Source organism: Ceratosolen solmsi, unplaced genomic scaffold, assembly GCF_000503995.2.
Source record: "Ceratosolen solmsi marchali unplaced genomic scaffold, CerSol_1.0 scaffold7, whole genome shotgun sequence".
Lineage (NCBI taxonomy): Eukaryota > Metazoa > Arthropoda > Insecta > Hymenoptera > Agaonidae > Ceratosolen > Ceratosolen solmsi.
In genome coordinates this window covers 16,180,571-16,200,325 of record NW_011948413.1, presented here as the reverse complement: position 1 = coordinate 16,200,325, position 19,755 = coordinate 16,180,571, and the positions used below count along the sequence as shown (strand labels likewise).

General features: G+C 37.8%; 1 protein-coding gene across 4 annotated transcripts in view; it reads left to right on the top strand.

Moving 5' to 3' along the window:
- LOC105367561 (protein groucho) overlaps positions 1-19,755 on the top strand; it is a 169,149-nt gene that overhangs the window by 109,723 nt on the left and 39,671 nt on the right. For 3 of the 4 annotated variants that reach the window (XM_011506319.1, XM_011506317.1, XM_011506318.1), the window contains exons 6-7: positions 8,768-9,044; positions 17,867-17,892. In XM_011506319.1, the coding sequence (XP_011504621.1) occupies positions 8,768-9,044; positions 17,867-17,892 (303 nt within the window). The remainder of the gene's footprint in view (positions 1-8,767; positions 9,045-17,866; positions 17,893-19,755) is intronic. The other variant, XM_011506320.1, reaches the window with a different exon arrangement.

The following is a 19,755-nucleotide window of genomic DNA, read 5'->3' as shown; positions in this document are numbered from 1 at the left end:
CGCCAGCGAAGAATGAAGAGGAATATACTCAAGGTGGAAGAGAGAGCGCAAAATGAGATAAGGAGAGTAAGGAAGAGACGGAACAAGTAAGGTTATTGTAGAGAAGCTTGAAAGAAGCCTTTCCATCTCTTTTTCTCGTTTCGAAGGCGCCTTCGTTTCTTCTTTATTCCCGCGTTCTTTTACCAATTGGATCTCTTCCCATTTTTATTCGCTTCGTCTTTTTCGCTTTCTTCCTTTTTCGAACGCGGTTGCAGCAGTTCTTTTAGATACAGGGTGGTTATAAAGTGACTTGTTTATTTTTGCAGGGCTTGATATAAGTTTTTTTTAAACGGATTGATGAAGTGCGGTAATAATTTCCAGGCACTTTAAGGAAGTCCATTAACTTTTTCTAGTTCTTTTTTCTGGCACCTTTTCTTTCGGTTCTCTTTAAGAATTATAACTGTCAAGTCAGGATATCGACAAAGTACACGGTTCCAGTGACTGGTGGAACTGAATACTTGTGTAAAGTTTCGCGAAAATGATCAGTATTTGATGTCAGAAGTTCCTTGGCATTAATACTAATGGCTGCTGTTTATTATTTGCTGTTGTTGCTGTGCTATTACAAATTTATTCCAATACCAAATCAAATTGCTAGAATACCTAACTACGCCAAAATTGTGACTCTGAATTTTAAAATCAACAATCAAGTATTGTTGTTTGCTTTTTTTCATTTTCTTATCAAACTGAAGCTGCAGATGTAATTTCGTACACAAAACCATAGTCGAGCTCTTAACGGAATACAATTTCATTCCATCAAACGAAATCTTATTTGAATTAGCTTAGCGTTTCACGAATGAAGAGGGCACTCGTTCAAATATAAATTCCGCGGCGCATCCAATCATTCTTTTTCCTTTCTGAACTAACAGTAGAAGTAGCAGCGGTATACATCTACTTTACAACCAATCTGCATCTCTTTTCTCCTTTGTCCTAGCCCTCGAAGATGCAGTTTCTCGACTAGGAAATCCAGCGACTCTTTAGTACATTCTGGAAGCGACTCCTTTCTCTTACATCTGGGCCCCGCTTCTTCGTTTATTTCTTCTTCTGCTTCGTCTTCGTTTTCTCCTCTCTCTCTCTCTCTCTCTTTCTCTCTTCTGTACTTGGATATTCGAAAGATGTCCCGAGGGACATTCTCCGTTGCATTCAGCGAGTAAGTGGAACTTATTCCGCCGTGGAGTTTCTCTGTCTGCGTGTCTCGCTCGATTCTACTCTTTCTCTTTCCTTCTCTTTCCGTCGCTCACTCGTTCGCTCGCTTACTGTATATCAAGAAATTGCTCCTGTAGAGGAGAATATAGCGCTCGTGAGTGCCGCGAAGCATCGAATGCACAGACTAATGCAGAGGCTGAGGAGAGTAACGTTGCGGAAACGGCTTAATCGCATATTCTTCTCTTGTATGTATACACGCGTGCGCCTGTATTAAAGGGGGCGAGTGAGAGGGAGAATGCTTAGGGCTTTGTGGAACGTGACGGTTTCGCCCCTTTTATATTTCTAGTAGAACGTACATGTCGCTCGTTACAACGGGGATACTCGCGATCTTTGCGAGCGTCGAGCGAATATGCGCCTTGCATGTACTTTGCATTGAATTATACATGTATGCGATATGCGTATATTTATCCACGATTCTGTTGTTGCTGCTGCTGCTGTTGCTGCTGCTGTTTGTGCTGCTGCTGCTGCTGCTGCTGCTACTGCTACTGTTGCTGCTGCTGGTTTTCAGTTAGAATGAAAAATGTATTTGATGGTAGGTGAAGCGTAGGCTACAAAGGGTGAAAAATACCATTTCTCCTGTAGCGGTCCCTTAGGATGAGATCCGTTGTATTATACGCAGACGGGTACATGTAATATGAATTTTATTTTCTCTCAAATCTGATTTATCAGATTTATAAAAGTGCTCAAATAATATTAAACAATATTAATTTATATACATAATAATAGCTCATCAAGGAAAATGAATAGTTAGGCCTCGTTATGTTATTTCTTACGCGAATCGTTGAGGTAATCGAAAAATTTAAATACGGAGAACTGTAATTATTACAGACTAAAATTAGATATTTATCAAGTGTTATTGAATAATTTTAACAAATTAATACGTTGTATAGAAACTCAAAATCTATAAATAGAAATATATAAAAAAAAATTCCGTAATCTTCATTCCACTTTTACTTTATTGAAAGCAGCTAGCATTCCAGAGCTCATTGTAAAATCGTTTACAAACGGCCTTAAAATGAGATATAAAACTAGGCTCGTTCAGCTGGCAATCATCCATTACAGTCGACAATGATCAACTACTCACTCAATGCGATTATCGTTCCATCCTTCGCGATTTCAACCCCACAGCGACCGGGAATTCCCCAACGCACCATAATACGGCGACTCTCGAGAAGCATAATAAATTCTCGGCGCGGTTGTAATCGAAGGTGGGGGATTGGAATACTGCCCCGTCGCAATGAAATAACAAAGTCGATCTCGGACGGGCTCCGCGAGATATTTCAAAGGACCAAGGTGAGAATATATTTTTATTTACCTTGTTGAGAGGCGCCACGACGGCTCTCGACGAAAATCCCAAGTCACCAGATACGGAACGATGGAGAGGTTAACCAAGAGGTGGAGAGACGCTAAATGGCTGGTTAAATTCCTGAGGAGATGAGTAACGGGGTAAAAAGGGATATAAGTCCAGTTGGATTTGCAGAAGTTGTTGGTCACTTGCGTCACTCGCAAGTCCTGTATAACCGATGCTGTAGTTTTATTTTTATCTTTCGACAGATTCACTAAACGTCTTTATATTTGTGCGTTAGCGCACGAGATGGGAATTAATGTTTACCGGCATATGTATTTTGTATTTAATAAAGGTTCTCCAACGGAAGTACGTAGTCGTGAAAATTATCTTGCGTCGTTGGCAAAAGATAGGAAGTGAACAAAAAACTTACAGAAATATAAGAATTGTGGCTTAGAGAATAAATTACTTTAAATTACTCAGTGTAATTAGTAAGTTGTTAATTCTATAATTGTGATAAAAAATACTCTTACTGTAGAAGCAAGGTTCTTAAGTTCCTGTTTTAATTATTAAAACAGTAATATATTTAAGTTATATTACTTTTTTATATACTGAATTAAACATAGCTTGATGTGTTATGCAAGGATAGGCCATAGAATATATATTAAACAAATTATCAGGTTGAATTCTAATTCGGTTATCTTAATTAATATCCGCTATTCCAATTCATTTTTATAGTGAAATTTGTGTCTTGGTCTCAAATTAATATAGCAAATGAATGAAAAAAATAATAACAAACCATTTATCTTCGTTCCCCCATGTGCGAACGTATAAAGCCACTTTTGTAGATGATACCTTCTTTAATGCATTAACTGAGAAGCGTTAAGTTTCATATCTCGAAACAGAAAATATAATTACCCAAATAATTGTGTGCTTTAAATGCAATCGCTTCACATTTATCTTGATTAAAGCAAACGTTTCTCATTATTTAATTAAATGCATTTAATTAAAATATAAAACAATAAATTCTTTCCCGCGAATTTATAATTTTTAAAGTCATTCGGTTATCTACAATTTAATCATCATAATGAAAACCTTTGCTCATCGGTTAAATCCAATCCACCAATAATAGATGATTACCGAATCAAACACACTTTTCCAAATTTCATTTAATGGATAACAGTTCTTAATTACCCTAATGAGAAATCAGTCGATTTCGAATACTGATTCGATTAACGAAAAGCGTGATGCATGATTAATAAGTTTGCCGAGCTTAATTTTCCGTAGCTGTCGAAAGAGAGAGAGAGAGAGAGAGAGAGAGAGGGTAAAATAAAAAAAAATAAAAAAAGAGTGGTGCTCCCACAAACACATAATAAACAGATCAAAGCATCAGCGTTCCTCGTATAATTTTCCACCGACTCCGAGTTCGGGACGACTCGTGAACGATATCGCACACGTGCCCTGGTGAAAGAAAACGAAAGAGAATGAAAGCAATGGGCTCAATTATCGCACAGGACAATTGAGCGATCGGGGCAGCAGCTAGTGAGAGGAATTACACGGCTCGCAATTCTTCCGTCGGACTTAATTATACTTTGCGCATCAACGGCCACTTGCCCCTTCGAATCGCTGGTACATCGCTCGTCATGATGGCATTACTGCGCATAATACCGCGACAGATAATATTTCAGAGCCAGTTCGCCTTTTGCGGCTCATTGGCTCTTTTTATTGCTCATTAATGTGATACGATTAAGTGGGTGACGATTGTTGCGTTTTTAACGGTACCTCGTTATGATCGTTATCGACGCTACGCCGTAGGAGTGTAGAATACAAATTAGTGGCGTCGCCGAAGGGTTTGGGGTTTATTAAGAGGATTACGGGGATTTGTGTGCCACGCAGTAGGGTCGAGTAGTTCTCAGGATTCATTATAAATGATGATAAAGTTTGCGTCACGTCGCGAATTTTCCTCGCTGATTATAAGATGGGCAGATAATTTCGTAGTGATTACAAAATCATTCATAATTGGAATTTAGTATACATTGTCGGGAATGATAATTAAATAACTTTTGTATTGGATTTTCAAGTTTATTTCTTTTCTTTGCCTTATTCGAGCAGCGTAGGCTTGATTAATGCCTGTTTTGTAAAGAAAATATATACGTTTATGCTAATAAATGTACGGGGACAAATGAAAAACGAGATATACATGAATAATAAAAATAAACTAATAAATGATATAAATATACGTGTTACACGGTACATGTTTTCTTCGAAGTACTTTACTGCTACTATTTTTTCTTAAGTTTACAGCATATATTATAATCAATGCATCATTTTACAAATAGATTGGATATTCGTATTATTTTTTTAAATTATACCTGATTTTGGCATCAAAATAACACATAATAGCAGCGTTAAAAGCAATTTTAAAAACCTGAAAAAAATTGTATGTGTATTATAACGTAAGTGGGTATTTTGATATTTTGTAAAATAAAAGAATTCTCGAGGGAAAAAAAATTTTTTTAAGTTCAACATATTCTCGTTAATAATATGATATTTGCCATATCACACATTCGTTTAAATGAAATTGGATGAAATTTAATTTTTTTCATTTATTTTTTTTTTTTTTTTGTTCAATCATGTAACGTTAGTGAAGAATGTAAAAATAATACGATTAGTTAAAAAAAATATGCCTTTGGTATTATCTACATTAATACTATATCATTTATTCACAACAAATGGGATTTAATTTAAGGATTTATTTTCTTTTACAATTATATAATTAATTACAGAGCTGATAGCGAAGTTTAAAAATTATACTTTACAGAGTGCTTATTAATTTACGGTATGAGTGGCATTCATCTTATACTTAGTTAGGCTTATAAAATATTAAAAAATAGATCGCCAAGAACATTCACATATCGAATCTAGCATTTAAGTTGAGCTTATAATTAACCAAACGAGAAGACAGAAAAAGAGAAGAAAAATCAAGTAGTTTGAGGAATATATACATAGATGAACGCGCGAAATAAAAACTGCACAAGAACGTCGAAACGATGTTTCACTAAAAAACATGGACACGCTTACTCATACACGGGCGCGAGGAGAGGCATGGGGAGGGGGAGGAGTGGATTAGCCGCTCGTCGTGGTGCGGGGTTATTATATCGTTAAGCCATTTAATTATCTCGGCAAACTACTCCCCGGGAATATTCCGCCCTCTTCATCACCCTCTCCTTATCCGTCTACCACCACCGGTAACTCCCGAAGCAGCTTGGCATTATCTCGACCCGCGGCAACGGCAGCCGCAGCTAAAGCGCGCGGACGAACCACTTTACGATTTGTTTTGCAGCAGGCGAGCGCCGGCTCGCCACTACCTGTCGCACATAATTTCCCAGCAAGGTTATGCAATTACGCGCAAACGATGCCCCGCGTGGCTCTCAATCGGCTCGTCTAAATGAAAATTACATCGTGCGTGGCTTCTCTGCCTCTTGACGGCACGCGAGAAAGGGGAGGACGGATATCTTCTGTCTTTTTACGCTGGTCAAACCTCTCGATCCTTTTCACCTGTAGGACGAAGTATAGCCAACCTGATTTATGGAAACCCGCCTACCTTTCCGAGCTTTCGGCGCAATTTTTATCGCTCCTTCAGTCGCTCTTTATTCTTCGGTGAATTCGCCCGTATTTGTTTTGACATTAGGAGAATACGCACATTATGTTTTCAAAGTGCGATTATTGTTTTTGCTTATGTTATTGCCGGTTAAAAAATTGATCTTCGGTATAAAATGAGGCAAGTCGGCTTTATATTCATTTTGTTTGATGTTGCTAATCGTTTTAATCGTATCTCTTCAAAGAATCACATCTGTCGCTTGAATTTACTTTCTTTAAAGTTCAACGGTAATTTGAGAAGTAAATATCGATAATTTATTTGCAAGGATTGTTCTCGCGTGTTCATTATATCTAAAGTCGCTGGTACTTTCTCTGTCTGTCCAAATCGATATAAGAGTTAAAGTTCTTTATTGTAATTTAAAGAAAATGAATTGTTTTGCAAAGTAAACAATTATTATTATTCGTCATCTCTGATGTATCTACGAAAAAATTAACATACATAAGCGCAACAAAGAAAAAGTAATCTGAATTTTTAAGCATTTTGAGAAAAAAGTTTCATGTACATATTTCATATGGTAATATCAACCGAGAACCGGAACCGCCAGAAAAAAGCACGATTATGTTGAAAAATAAAAGGAATATCGTCGAGGAGGCTGGGATCCGGTTCGCATAAAAAGCTTGCAAACGAAAGCTCAGCCCTCCACACCCTTTAGTCCACCTTTTTCACCAGGCTGAGCGTACAAACACCCACGCACGAAACTCACGGGGAAAGGATTCGTTAGCTTCTGTTTAGCGAACGTGCTCCCTCCGCGAGTAAATAAATGAAATCGCGAGTACGCGCACGTCCGAAAAAGCGGAGCCTGGGACACATGTATAAGGATTGGCGGCGAATGAGCGAATAAATAATTTTATTTGCGGGCAAGAGGGTAATGCGCGGCGAAAAAGGACAGTGCGGGAGGGCGAGGGAAATTAAAGGTGGACTGAAACGGAGGGGAAAAAGACAGGCCCATTGCACGTGACCCTGTGAACCGGAATTAACACGAGCAAAGGCCAGCCACAAAGAGAGAGAAAAAGAGAAGGAGTGAGAGATAGAGAGATAGATAGATAGAGAGAGAGAGAGAGAGAGAGAGAGAGAGAGAGAGTGAGATCGAACGAGCTCACTGTGTGGAATTTTGCAATCTACATAACTTTGCCCGCAAAGAGAAGAGGACTTCAGCCCTCGTGCTTTTTTGAATCGTTTCTAAATATTTCCAACGTCCCTATGTACCTATTTATTTATTCGTGCTTTATAGACACACGCACTCACTATCCCCTCATCTCGCTTTTGCTCATCCTTTCAATTTGCTTTATGCATTTTCTGCACATTGGTATACGAGTACGCGCATTTGGAAAGAAGATTACTTTTTTTTTAAGCCGTCCGAGGGTTATTTCGTCTGAGCAATGGTCGTAAATTTTATAAATATTTTTTTAATTTTTAACGCTTTTTCAATGACAAATATATCTCTATCATAGATGACTGCGTATCAATTTATCTTATTTCTGCTATTGTTCTATTAAATACGTTTTTGCAAACAAATTCATTTTCAGTTTATATTGTTAAAAGTGGATCTGGTATAGGTACAAAAAAGAGCTCGTTCATTTTCCCAGATGGGCGAATCGATGACAGTAGTGTATAGTATCCTTCTCATTCATAGATTTTTTCTGTATAAAAATAAAATATCTAACACGCGAATATTTGGAATCAAAAAACATTCAAAGCTGTCAGTAGTCACCGACGACGGTACACAGTGAGTCGACAAATATAAAACTAGCGCCGTATGAATATTTACTCGTATCATTGTGCCAAAATTAACTTTTCCTGCAATGCGGTCATATATCAACGGAATACCATTTCACTTTTATAAAAATACTGAAGATTCACATTTATTTTTCTATCTACATAATATGCTTTTTAAAATTTCATTAAAATAATTCCACTGCTTATCTTACCAGTATTGAAATACCGCTTCGAAGTCCAATATTTACACTGTAATTTCATGATTGCGCGGCGACATAAGGAGAAAGAAACACTGCAATTTAAGGAAATATAATCGGCAATTTTATTCTTTCACTTATAATAAAGAATGCCTAAAATGCAATATTCTTTAATTATCACTCTCTTAACCCACAATTACAGATATTCACTCATGCGTAACTGAGGCAACATACATACGTACAGCGCCTTTTGACAAAATGATGCAATTCCTTATCAGGCAAATAGTTTTGTTCTCTTTGTAATATAATAGTTTTGAAAGTAATTACTTGTATTAATAAAGTTGATGTTGGTTCGCTATACCATGAAACATTGATTGTAAGCGAAGTAGCGAAGCCCTGTGCTTACTTAATCCCGGCTACTCGTAATAAGCTCTTCGCCTTAAACCTGCTGTTACGCGATAAAAGATTATAAGCGCTTGAGTACGATAGAGAAGGCTCGGTTTTCCTTATCGCTTCACTAGTCCAGCATACTGTCATAAAAAGCAGGCGGCGGCACTGGTAGGGTAGCGCGAAGCGAACAATAGGCGGAATGATTCAACGCGCAAGAGTTGCGCGTTACGTATAAGCCGAGGTTCTCCTTTAACCCTGGTGAAAATTTCCTTCCAGCAACAGAGGCCGGATCTGCCGAGGCTATTGCAACAGATGCATGCTCAGCAGCTGCCACCTGGTACAGCCATGGGTCCGCATCCGGGTCTACCGGGACTTCCGGGCCTGGGTCCCGGAGCCGGACTCCCAGTACCGACCTCCGCCTCGGCCGCCCTCCTGAGCCTCGGACTACCTCCGGGTGCTGCGGCTGCGCCCGCTGGTTCATCCCACCCCCTCAACATGCTTGCTAAACCCGAACATCATCGGGGACAGCCGGACGACCTCAAGGCCAACGGAGGTCAGTGCACCACTCCTTTCTTACATTGGGCGGCCCTTCTAAGTCAAATACTAGGGTTATTGACGATGGATGATTGCTATGGAAGAATTGGGGGGCAGGGGGGACGGGCTCTTCAATTTATTACGGTGTATGCTTTATCCGAGCGTTTTTGATCGATGTAGCAAAAATTTCGATCGAGCTTAATTTGAAGAACTTCCTGTGATGAAGTATTTACTCATTATTTTTCCTTTATCTTCATTTAATTAGTTTATTTGAAACATCCGTTTACTTTCAATTTCATTAATAAGCATCGATTATCAAATTTGAAAGTGTGTATAAAATTTATTGATTTAAGAAAACAGTAAAATTTTATTCACTTCCTCTGTGGTGCAGATGCTCGTTCTATTGAGGTATAAAAAGCCATTTGCTCAATGTGTCTTATAAAGGATATCTAAGATTTTCCATAAATGTATTTTATGATTTTCATTAGATACGTATCGACAATCAATTTATTTTAGTTTAAAACGCTTTCGCGTTGTGTTCCAAATAAAAACATTGATGTTGATAGTTAGCATATTTTATGTAGTACGGAAAATAACGATGGCAATTAATATTGTTACATCAGAATCATTTGTATGAATAAATGTACATTATTTTATAAATTGAGAAATAATTTTTACCGAAAACAAATAAAATTTCTAATAATTTTAACTTAGACTATTTTTATTCTCATAATAATTCGGGCAAATGGCAGAGTAAGATAAATGATTCACAAGTGCGACGGAGCCCGAGAAAAAAAAATGATAAAAAAGCAATATTTACCGTTTCCTTTTTCGCTTTTTTTGTTTTTTTTTTTTGTTTTTTTGTTTTTAACAAGCGCACATTGAAAATAGGATTGTATGAGTTGTGTAGTAGCACGATACTTCAAATTGTTATCGTTTTAAAATGGCGAGTTTTATGCCTCTGAGCCCAACCTCTACTACACTTACTCAATTATTTTCTATAGCCCAATTTTTATTTTGATTACTTTTTAGTGCTACTTGATAAATAATTTGGAATTTATAGGGACTGATATATTTTATATTAAGATATTAGTTAAAATTCCTCTAAAAGGCTTATTCGCATCATAGCAATTTTATAAAAATTTTATTACAAAAAAAGCTATTTATTGTGTTCATTTCATAAGAGCCATACGAAGTTGAACATGTGAGCTGTGCACTAGTTTTGTATAAGTACCCAAAACAGTTTGCGCTTCTTTTTTTTGTTTTTTCTGTATTTCGTCTTTTTCACTAAATGACAAAAGCCACGATGCGGTAGGTTTCGAGCAATTAAATAAATGAACATGCAAATGACATTTCAAACAAGCTGTGAATAATTTTTGTCAATATTGCAGTAAGTACTTGCCCCCGACCTCGATTCTTTCGTTTTCACTCCTTTGTGCTCTCCTCTCTCTCTCTCTCTCTCTCTCTCTCTCTCTCTCTCTCTCTCTCTATCTATCTATATATCTATATCTCTCTCTCTCCCTCATCTATTTTTTTCATTGTTCTTCATTTCTTAGTATAAAAGTACGTGTATTGTGTACAAGAGTGTGCGAGAGAGCGCATTATATACTTATATTGTGAACAAGACGAGATACAAGTAAGACCGTTCATACTTGTTCGCTCTAGTCAACGAAGGAACGCTGACAAAGTCTCAAATACTTGAAGAAGGGCTTTCTAGTGAGTATCTTCCCTTACTTCCTTTCTGTCTCTCTCCCACTCAACCTCCCCTCTCCCTGTTACAATACTACAGCTCTTTCTATCAAAGAAGATTCTTGGCACCTTTAGACATAAGGACGCTTTCGACTGCAGTTCTCCCTCACTCTCTCATCAACTTGTGACTCTTTTACCTTTATTTTTTTCTTCCCTCTTTGCTTGTTAATATTTTTATTCTCTTTTTCTTTCTTTTCTACCATCATTCTTTTTTTCTAACGAAATCTTATCTTAACGTACAGCTTATATTAAATAAATTCTCGTTAGGGAAGACAATTTAAATTTAAAATTCTAATTCAAAGTATCTTTTACACTGCAGGACTTGAATAAAAATCGTCTTCTTTATTTCTTTAAGCCCTGTTTTGTTAATTTTGTCATAATATCATTACCCTACTTTTCAAAACATTGCATTGGACTCGAAACGAAGCTGCCTAATAAATGTCACGGTATAGCAACGCATACTGACGTGCACCACAATACTTTGCAATGTTTTATAATTATTTAATGCCTTTAAAAGGAAAATCAATCAAGTCTTAAGTAGAAAACACTTGGGAGCAGTAAATGAAAGCTAACAGATCGATCGAGTTGAAAGATACATAGGTATATTTGTGCAAAATTATTATCATTATAAACACACGATTAAACAACATCACAAGCCATTGAGAAGTAATCGCTGTCAATGAATATTATATCCTTTTAACTTGATAAATCTGTAGGAATAGCTGGACAACTAAAACTGAACCTCCATTAGAAAAAGCAAATACCTCTTCTCGTAAGCGTCAGCTGTGCAAGAAGCGCGCAAACTTCTGCAAGCACGGGATCACTTTCTCTGCCTCTAGCGCGGGGGTGTATCACAATCGCGATGGAAGCGCCACCCGACGGTTACCGCGACAACCATCGTACGGAGGGAATGATAAAACGGCAGCATAAGCTGCTGCTTCTCAATGGGACTTTGCCACTAATCTGTTTTTGAGGATGTTATTTTGCCATTGTCGGAGACATAATTAATAATTAAACATTAAGAATGTATCGTTTAAATAGATTATTTATATTTTCTATTATCTTTACTACATACTTGAATCATTGGATCTTGTCGCGAATGTACCGGCAATATTTTAGCAGCGTGAACTAGAGCATTAGGCATATAAATCGCGTGAGAAATATTAGCAAAGCACAACACGAATTAGACAATGAAATTGATGCGATCGTTGTCGAGTCGTTGAGCCCCCCCTCCCCCCGCTCGAATGCATCCAGAATGGGGATGTCGCCATTAGTTTTGCCGTGATTATCGACTGGTCGGGTGATTCATTCCCTGCGGGTAACATACAAACGATTATGATCGCCGACTTGTAAGAGTAGATTAAACTTCCTGGAACGTTGGTGCGCCCGACTTTTCGAGGCTCCGAGATATTTCGCGCTGCGATGCCCTTTGCATTTTAATGAGGTTTTAACGAGACCGACCTTTTGCTCGTCTCTTTGATATTCGAGGACCGTGCAGTTTTGAGCTCGCAAGGACGGTAGATTTGTTTTGGCAGTGAATACACGTTGATTTTCAGGATTTATGTTGGTTAAAACGAATAATCGTTACGAAATGTTAAAATTAGCGTTGTTAAATTGTTGAGAGCGGCAAAGTATCATTTGCTGATGATACTCATCGCCACAGTTATTACAACCACTTTCACGGATCATGTAAGCGATTAATTTTTGCTTCTTATATGGAAGACTTAATAATGCCATTATGTACGCCAGCTACAGTCGTTCAACTGTCTGCTAATAAATATATTAACCATAAAGTCGTGCCTTACTTTTCGAGAAAAATAATGAAATTAAGCGTTGCGCATTAGTAAGTAATAGGCGGTGACTGCGTTTGATGATACCAGCCAACAAATTCAGCAATATTTTATGCTTAAAAGCTCAATTTCTACTAATAATAATCTATTATAAGGTTGCATTTGCCTTAAATTTTTTACAGATCTTCAATGTAACAGATATTATCCATTGAATCTAATAATAGACGTTCGTCTGTCATTATATTATGAATCTAGAAGCATAAAATTGATTGACACTTCCCTTATACGCTAATGTATAAATTTATTTTCTAAAATCAGTTACGGATTTTTAACTTTTCAAAATAAATTTTCAATTCGTCGATACAAGGAACGCAATGACAAACAATCATTGGCTTAAATGAGCATTTGGCAAGCAACATTTTATCTATACTCAAGTAAATAACAAAGTCCAATTTTAATTCCCTAATGTTGGCTTAACATTGTTAATTTACATGGAAAGAGTCCATTGGAAAGAGATAATCACCGCGTGGCCAGGAATAAATATCTCCGGAAAGTCGTTGTCTCGACTTCTCCAATTCGCCGAAGGGGCGCGGGCACACGTATCAACGATGTCGCCACGTCTAAAGTAAAAGCATATAAGTGTCGGGGCGCACTCACGCATGAACTCGTGCACTTACCCAGAAAAAGAAGTGAGAGTGGGCGGTGACGGTGTGGTGCTGGCGAGGCCGGGAGGGGGGTGTTCGACCGACGACGTAAACGCGCTGCCCTACCAGCGTATAACGGTTAGTATTTGTCATATACCCACCACCGCCACATAAAAGCCAACCTTATTTCAATTTCCCAAATAGACAGTTGATATATCCCTCCGTCGCTCAACCCCTCGACCCTCGCTCGTATCCTCGTGCGCCGCGCCGAGCAAGCTATCTGTGGGCCGAAACGACCTCTTTGCGTTTTAGTGGAGAATTATGCGCGAGCTCTAGCTTGTCCGTTTACGAGGTCGTCCGTGCGCGAACTCGGTGGGTCGGGAACAAGGCAGAGGGTGAGCGAGGGGCCACGGTAGTAACTGCCCGAGGAGCGAAGCATGCCGGCGGCGATGTGGAGGGTGGAGCTGAGTTAAAAGAGGATATTTTATGACGGAGGGAGGACAAGGAAGAACACAAAGAAGGAGAGAGCGAGATAGGAAGATGGAAAGCGCGAAAACAGGAGGAGGTGTAGGAGAGAAACGAGTTAAAGATTGGTTGATCGATTGATTTTTATGTTGGGGCTTTTCCTTCCCGTTGTCGATAGTTGGCGCTATTCCGAATGGGCAATATTTAAGCTGCTTTTTTCTCCCATATTCACGTTTAAATATCCAATTGGCCTAGAAGAAATATTCTAAAAATGAAGTGGAAAAATGATGTGCCATTTGTAAGTGATCTGTATTATTTTGAGTGCGTATTATAAAAAGAAAAACAATGTCGTCATATACGATATTATTGACCGTATATAAACAATAATCGGAATAATATACAATAATGACTACGATAGTTAAAGTTATTACGAGTAAATGGTTGCTATAAGTAGTAATTTTTTCCCTTTTACGATCGAGAATATCATAATACTGATATTTTCGTCGTTTTGCTAATATGAGTAATGGCGGTAGGGGGAGGGGTGAGTGGTATAAAGTAAAATATGTCTCTAATAAAGTTCAGTTCGGCATAAGCTCGGAAAAATTTACTGCTTTAACAGTACAACAATTTTGTATTCTGTTTTAAGCTTGCCATTGGTATAAATAAATAAAAAGATGCTTCGTAAGAAACAGCGAGTTTCAAGTAAATGGGGAAAGACGTATTTGAAAAACCCGGGAGAGAGTAAAGCGACTAGTAGAAAGAAAAGAAGTACAGTGTGCATAGTGGCATTTTGCGCAAGACTTTCCAAGAAACGGAATTGCAGAGGCGTGGATTCGATTGTCGGAGTGAGATCGAACGAGGATGAAAAACGGGAGAGAGCTCCAGAGTTACTTTATGTTGCCCGACGCGCGCGCGCGCGCGCCAAAGTCGTCCGATTTCACGGGCTCAACATATATTTCTTTCTCACTGCACTGCTTGAGCCGGTGATTTTCTTTTCCGGATAATATAGTGATCTTGGTAACTCTTTCGCTTCTCTTCTCCTCTTTACTACCATCTTCCCTCTCCCCTTCAAATTCCATTCCGCGGAAGTCGTTTTTCAACTTTTGCGAAATTCAGTAAACATCCCTCGCTTCGTTGGAACTTTTTCAGTCGGTTCCCCAAACTCTTGCTCACGTGCCCACTAACAATGGCATTTTATTAAGATGCAATCGCATCAATTTTTCTCCGCATTTTTCCGAAATGACGTTTCCTTTCTGCACTTCTGCGCCCAATTCCATTCCTTCCGATCTTCCGATAGATAAAAAATACATTTTTCTCGAGCTTCCATTCACGACAATCAGCTTGTAAAAAACTTCAGCCAATATGTATACATACTGTATAACATCTGGCCATTCAATTTGTAGTCGTGTTTAATCAATGGTAAGCCGTCCTAATTACAATCTCGGTGAACAAGATGAGTAACAATTCAACCACCAAAAGCAATCAGGGGCTAGTCTCTCGAGCGACGTCTCAATCCTGACAAGTAGAAAAAGTTAGGCACCACACCCTGTGTGAACAAAGGGCCTGTGTATCGCGAGGGCGTGTCAATACGGGGACCATCAGAGAAGGGGTGACAAGTGTTATACGCCAAGGGGGTAAAAGAAGGGGGCGTGGTTACAGGCTGCAAAGGGTGTCAGTAAATATACGCCCTGGATGCACGGGATGACGAGATGATGACCCGCGCTTCTGACCCGCACCTGTACACTTCCGACATATTATTGTGGACAGTGACTTTTATTTTCTTTATCAATCAATGAATTACATGGTGTAATTTTGCAAAATGTTCTCTGGCTGCTCTCGTATTACGCAAAGATTACTTTAACCGTTCCGCGAATACCACCATAAATCTTTATGACAAAATATTTATAATGTCATTCCTAGCCTGATCCTTTTATTTTTTATAATATGAAAAAATACGTTGGACGTTTTTTCACAAAGAGTACTTTTTATTTGCATCATATTTTGCACGACAATGTGAAAACACCGTTCAAATATTTATTGATTACACAGCAGTTACGAATAGCATATTCATTTGTATTATCATATTATGCTATATTTTATCTTTTATTTAAACAATTATATATTACGAATCATTATTCTCATGTGGCACCTGTTTTACTACTGCATTCTAATGTTTAATGCTTAAATATTGAAGAATACAACTATCATTATTTTAATGTAATAAATTTGAAGTTTATCGACAATCAATTTTAAAACTAACTGATTATTTAAAATAATTTAATTCTCCCCAATAATAAACTATACAATTTACCTTAATTTTTCTATTCTCTATATATTCTTCATTTCATACATGATGCATTTGCATCATCATCCTAATCCTCACATTCATTCTCATTCCCTCCCTGTCAATCTTCCACTCACCCTTTCGAAATAGCCATCTTTATTTGTCAAACTTATTTTTCTCTCTTTCGAACAAACATAGATCCCCCGGCATAAATATAATATTTACGTATATATCCAACTCTCATTTCTCGAAAACTCCGATCATTCTATACCGCAGAGTTATGAGGCTGTCGTTTCAAATAAGAGAGAGTGAGAAGAGAGAGGGGGAAGGGTTGGAAAGAGGGCGAGCGACCGACCGAGTGATGGAGAGAGGGTAGACGGAGAAAGAGTGAGAGAGAGAGGAGGGGAGAAGAAATATTGTCGTTGTCGGCGTCGACGTCGTCGTTGGGGAAGAATTTTCTCATATTTCCCGATTATTACAGACAGCCACCCCTCGGGTCGTCTGTGTACACGGGAATCGGAAGGCTCAGCGTACTTTAGGCCAAACTTGCAGCAAGGCCAGCCCTTTTCGAGCTTTAGTGTACATATTGTGCATGTGGGTGGCTTCTTTTCAGTCGACTGAATGCGCACTGCCACGGCTGTCTTTATCCTTTAGCAGACGATCCTTGCTCTGCTACCTCTTTTCACTCGTGCCAAACGCCTTTTCCCTGTTTTATCCCTATCGACCTTCTCGACTTGCGTCTCAAGCTCCAGTCCTTTAAACGCACCCACCCCAGAAACGTATGTATGGAGGTAGCTTTTGTTGCTGTCTATGGTAATGTTTTGGGAGACACACTTTTTCAGCCTTAAGGGGATACGAAGGTCTATCGACTAACTCATAAGCGATTAATACTCGAAATTACAATGATCTGATTAATGTACCGGAGTATTGTTTTTGACAGACTTATTTAATTGCTGACTGACCGTCAACGTGTCGTTGCAGTTTATTTTAAAAGACATTATGCTTTACTTAAGTTTATTACGAACTTTTGTCATTTTTGTAGACGGGAGAGATTACGGGAATATAATCTTTCTTCAAAAATTTACAAAGTAGGTCTTCTCCATTTAATCTCAAGTATTATCACAATTAATCTCGTTTCGATTATCATAAATATATTTAAATAAATGTTTTTATGTTGCATGCACTACTTACCATCCTATTAGCAGTCTTATTAAGTACTATTCGCATCTCGCTTATATCTATTTAGATTTTCCACATGTCAATCTACATGAAAAAAAAAATATTTATGTACATTAGGAAGAAGAATATTGTTGGTCAATAAATGATTATGAATAATAATTACTTTCACACCTACGTTATAATAAATGAGAACACTTGTCATCCCTTAAAATAAATTAATTTATACTGAAACTAAAATTGTATACGACTGCAAAAATAAAATACTTTAGTCTCGACTCTATTTCATTGTAAACCTCTGATGTAAAGTATCTAACTTTTTAAACCAACAAAAATAACGTTTTAAAGTATATTTCGCAAACTATATATTTTCTTTGTACGTAACAGTTGCGACAACTTTCCCAACATTATATCATCTTTTCTAAAAATTTTGTCCTCTTATATTTTTCTGCAAAGATTTCAGCCACATGTGTATGATATGCGTATGAGCACATAAGTGTTTCTTTCAAGCATTGCTTTCATTGTAGAGATTTAAGTGCCTATATATATTCTCGCGCCCGAATAATCATTAAAAGAGGATCGATGTGCAATTCTCTTCTCTTCCCTCTTACTATTGTACATAGACACACGTCTGTATTTGAATATATCTGTGCATGCATACACTCATGTATATGAACATTTGTTACTGGCATCTAGGAAACGAGCTAAATCTGTTTTTTCTTTTATGTTACAGGTCTGAATCCATCTGAGGAGAGGCATGTGAGTATCACAATTCATTTTTTTGTCTTTATTCTACGTGTCATTCATAGACCGTTTTTCTTTCTTATTCATTACATATCTATGAGTATTTCATGCGGTTAAGAAGTGGCTATTGTAGAACGATGTCAAAGAATAAACCCATACACGAGAGTATGTTATAAAAAGCAGAAAGGGGGAAAAGTAATAAAGAAGTCCTTTGGAAAGAATGAGCTTGAGATCAAGGAGGCATCTGCACGAAAATCTATAGCCTCTCGTTTGTACCTGCGAATAAACAGTTTTGCTTCGCTAAATTATTATTGCAGCATTAGTGGTTATTTTAAACAAACCTTACTTTTCATTTAATGATTTTAAAAAGGCAGTCATTATATCGAATCATACGAATAATGTTTTAATATATTTTTATCTAACATACACGCAGCTTAAAGGAATACTGAAAATAAAATTAAGAGAAAAAATAATATCTCGCATCAAATAATCAATAAGCTGTGTACTAACTTAAATATATATTTTTAATACTTTTTTTTTTAGTAAATATAGATTAGGCTAAATATACGTTATAACAATGAGTAAGATAATGACGTTTTTAGAACTCTTGAATTATTTGGAATGTTAATTTTTTACAAAACTATATTAGAAAGGACAAAAAATATTTAAATTAATGAAGGTAATCTCATATCTTTGTAAAGCGATATTCTCGTGCAAACATTTTCGAGGAAAATGTCAAAATGACCTAAAAGGGAGAGAGAGGCAGAGTGAGGCAGAGAGAGGGAGAGAGAGAGAGAGAGAGAGCTGGAATAAACCAATAATTTGAGTTCGCTACACAATAATGGCAGTACTTCTCGGTGCATAAAACCCTCGTTACTTTGCCGAGTGAGTTTATAAAGTGTTGGCATATAGGTGGATCGTCATGCACGCGAAACAAAGCATCGCAAGTAATATATAATAGGGGAAAAAATTTGGGAACGAGAGAAAGAAAAACAAAGAGACTATTTTGCTGATCTGCCTGACATTGAATGAGAGCATGAGCTTTACAGTCGGTTAAGCCTATACTGTCTGGATGAGTGGAGAAATGTTGGTCGAAAATTGCCAAGTGTTGCTTTTATCGATAGTAGATGTCGAGAAGGTGCGCAGTGATAGCTTATCGTAAACTCGACGTTTTAATTTACGATTTTCTAGAGCCTCGTTTTCTCTTTCTGAGGCAAAAAATTACGTTACCAGTGAATTTTATTAATTTGGATTATTGATTATTTCGTCAACAATTTCTGATAAATTATTTATTTAATACGAACTTTGCATCAGAAGCAATTGCAATAACGAAAAAGTAACGACAAAATAAGAATACGATAATAATTTTTCGGTCTTTTTCCTCTCCGGTTCTTGACTTCAATTGTATTCTCAACCGAGGTCGACGTGGCTGGCAAGGAGACGGGACAAAAAAAAGAATGACCATAACCGCATGTATAAAGGAGCAGGTTCACGTATGTGTACGCGCGAGTAGCGAAATAATACGATGTAAGAGACGAAGTGGCTAAACCGGCGCGAATGGATCTTAAAAGCTCACTCCTTTCTTTCCGCTACTCACAACTCGTTGTGTTATATTACACGCGTAAAGGCTTTATCCCCTTTTTTGTTGCACGAGCACCGGCGAACTGAGGTACTCAAGAGTAAGAGGGACAGACTCGACATCATTATCCTTCTGAACTGTTCTCTCTTCGTCTTCTCTCTTTCGCCCTAATCCCCGCGTTATCTCTCCTAATCTTCTTCGCGTACTCACAACGGCTGTATAGAGGCGGCCAACGTCTTGGGTATTAAATGGGGGGGGGGGAACCTTTTTTTTGGGGAAAAAATGCTTGCGCGCCCCGC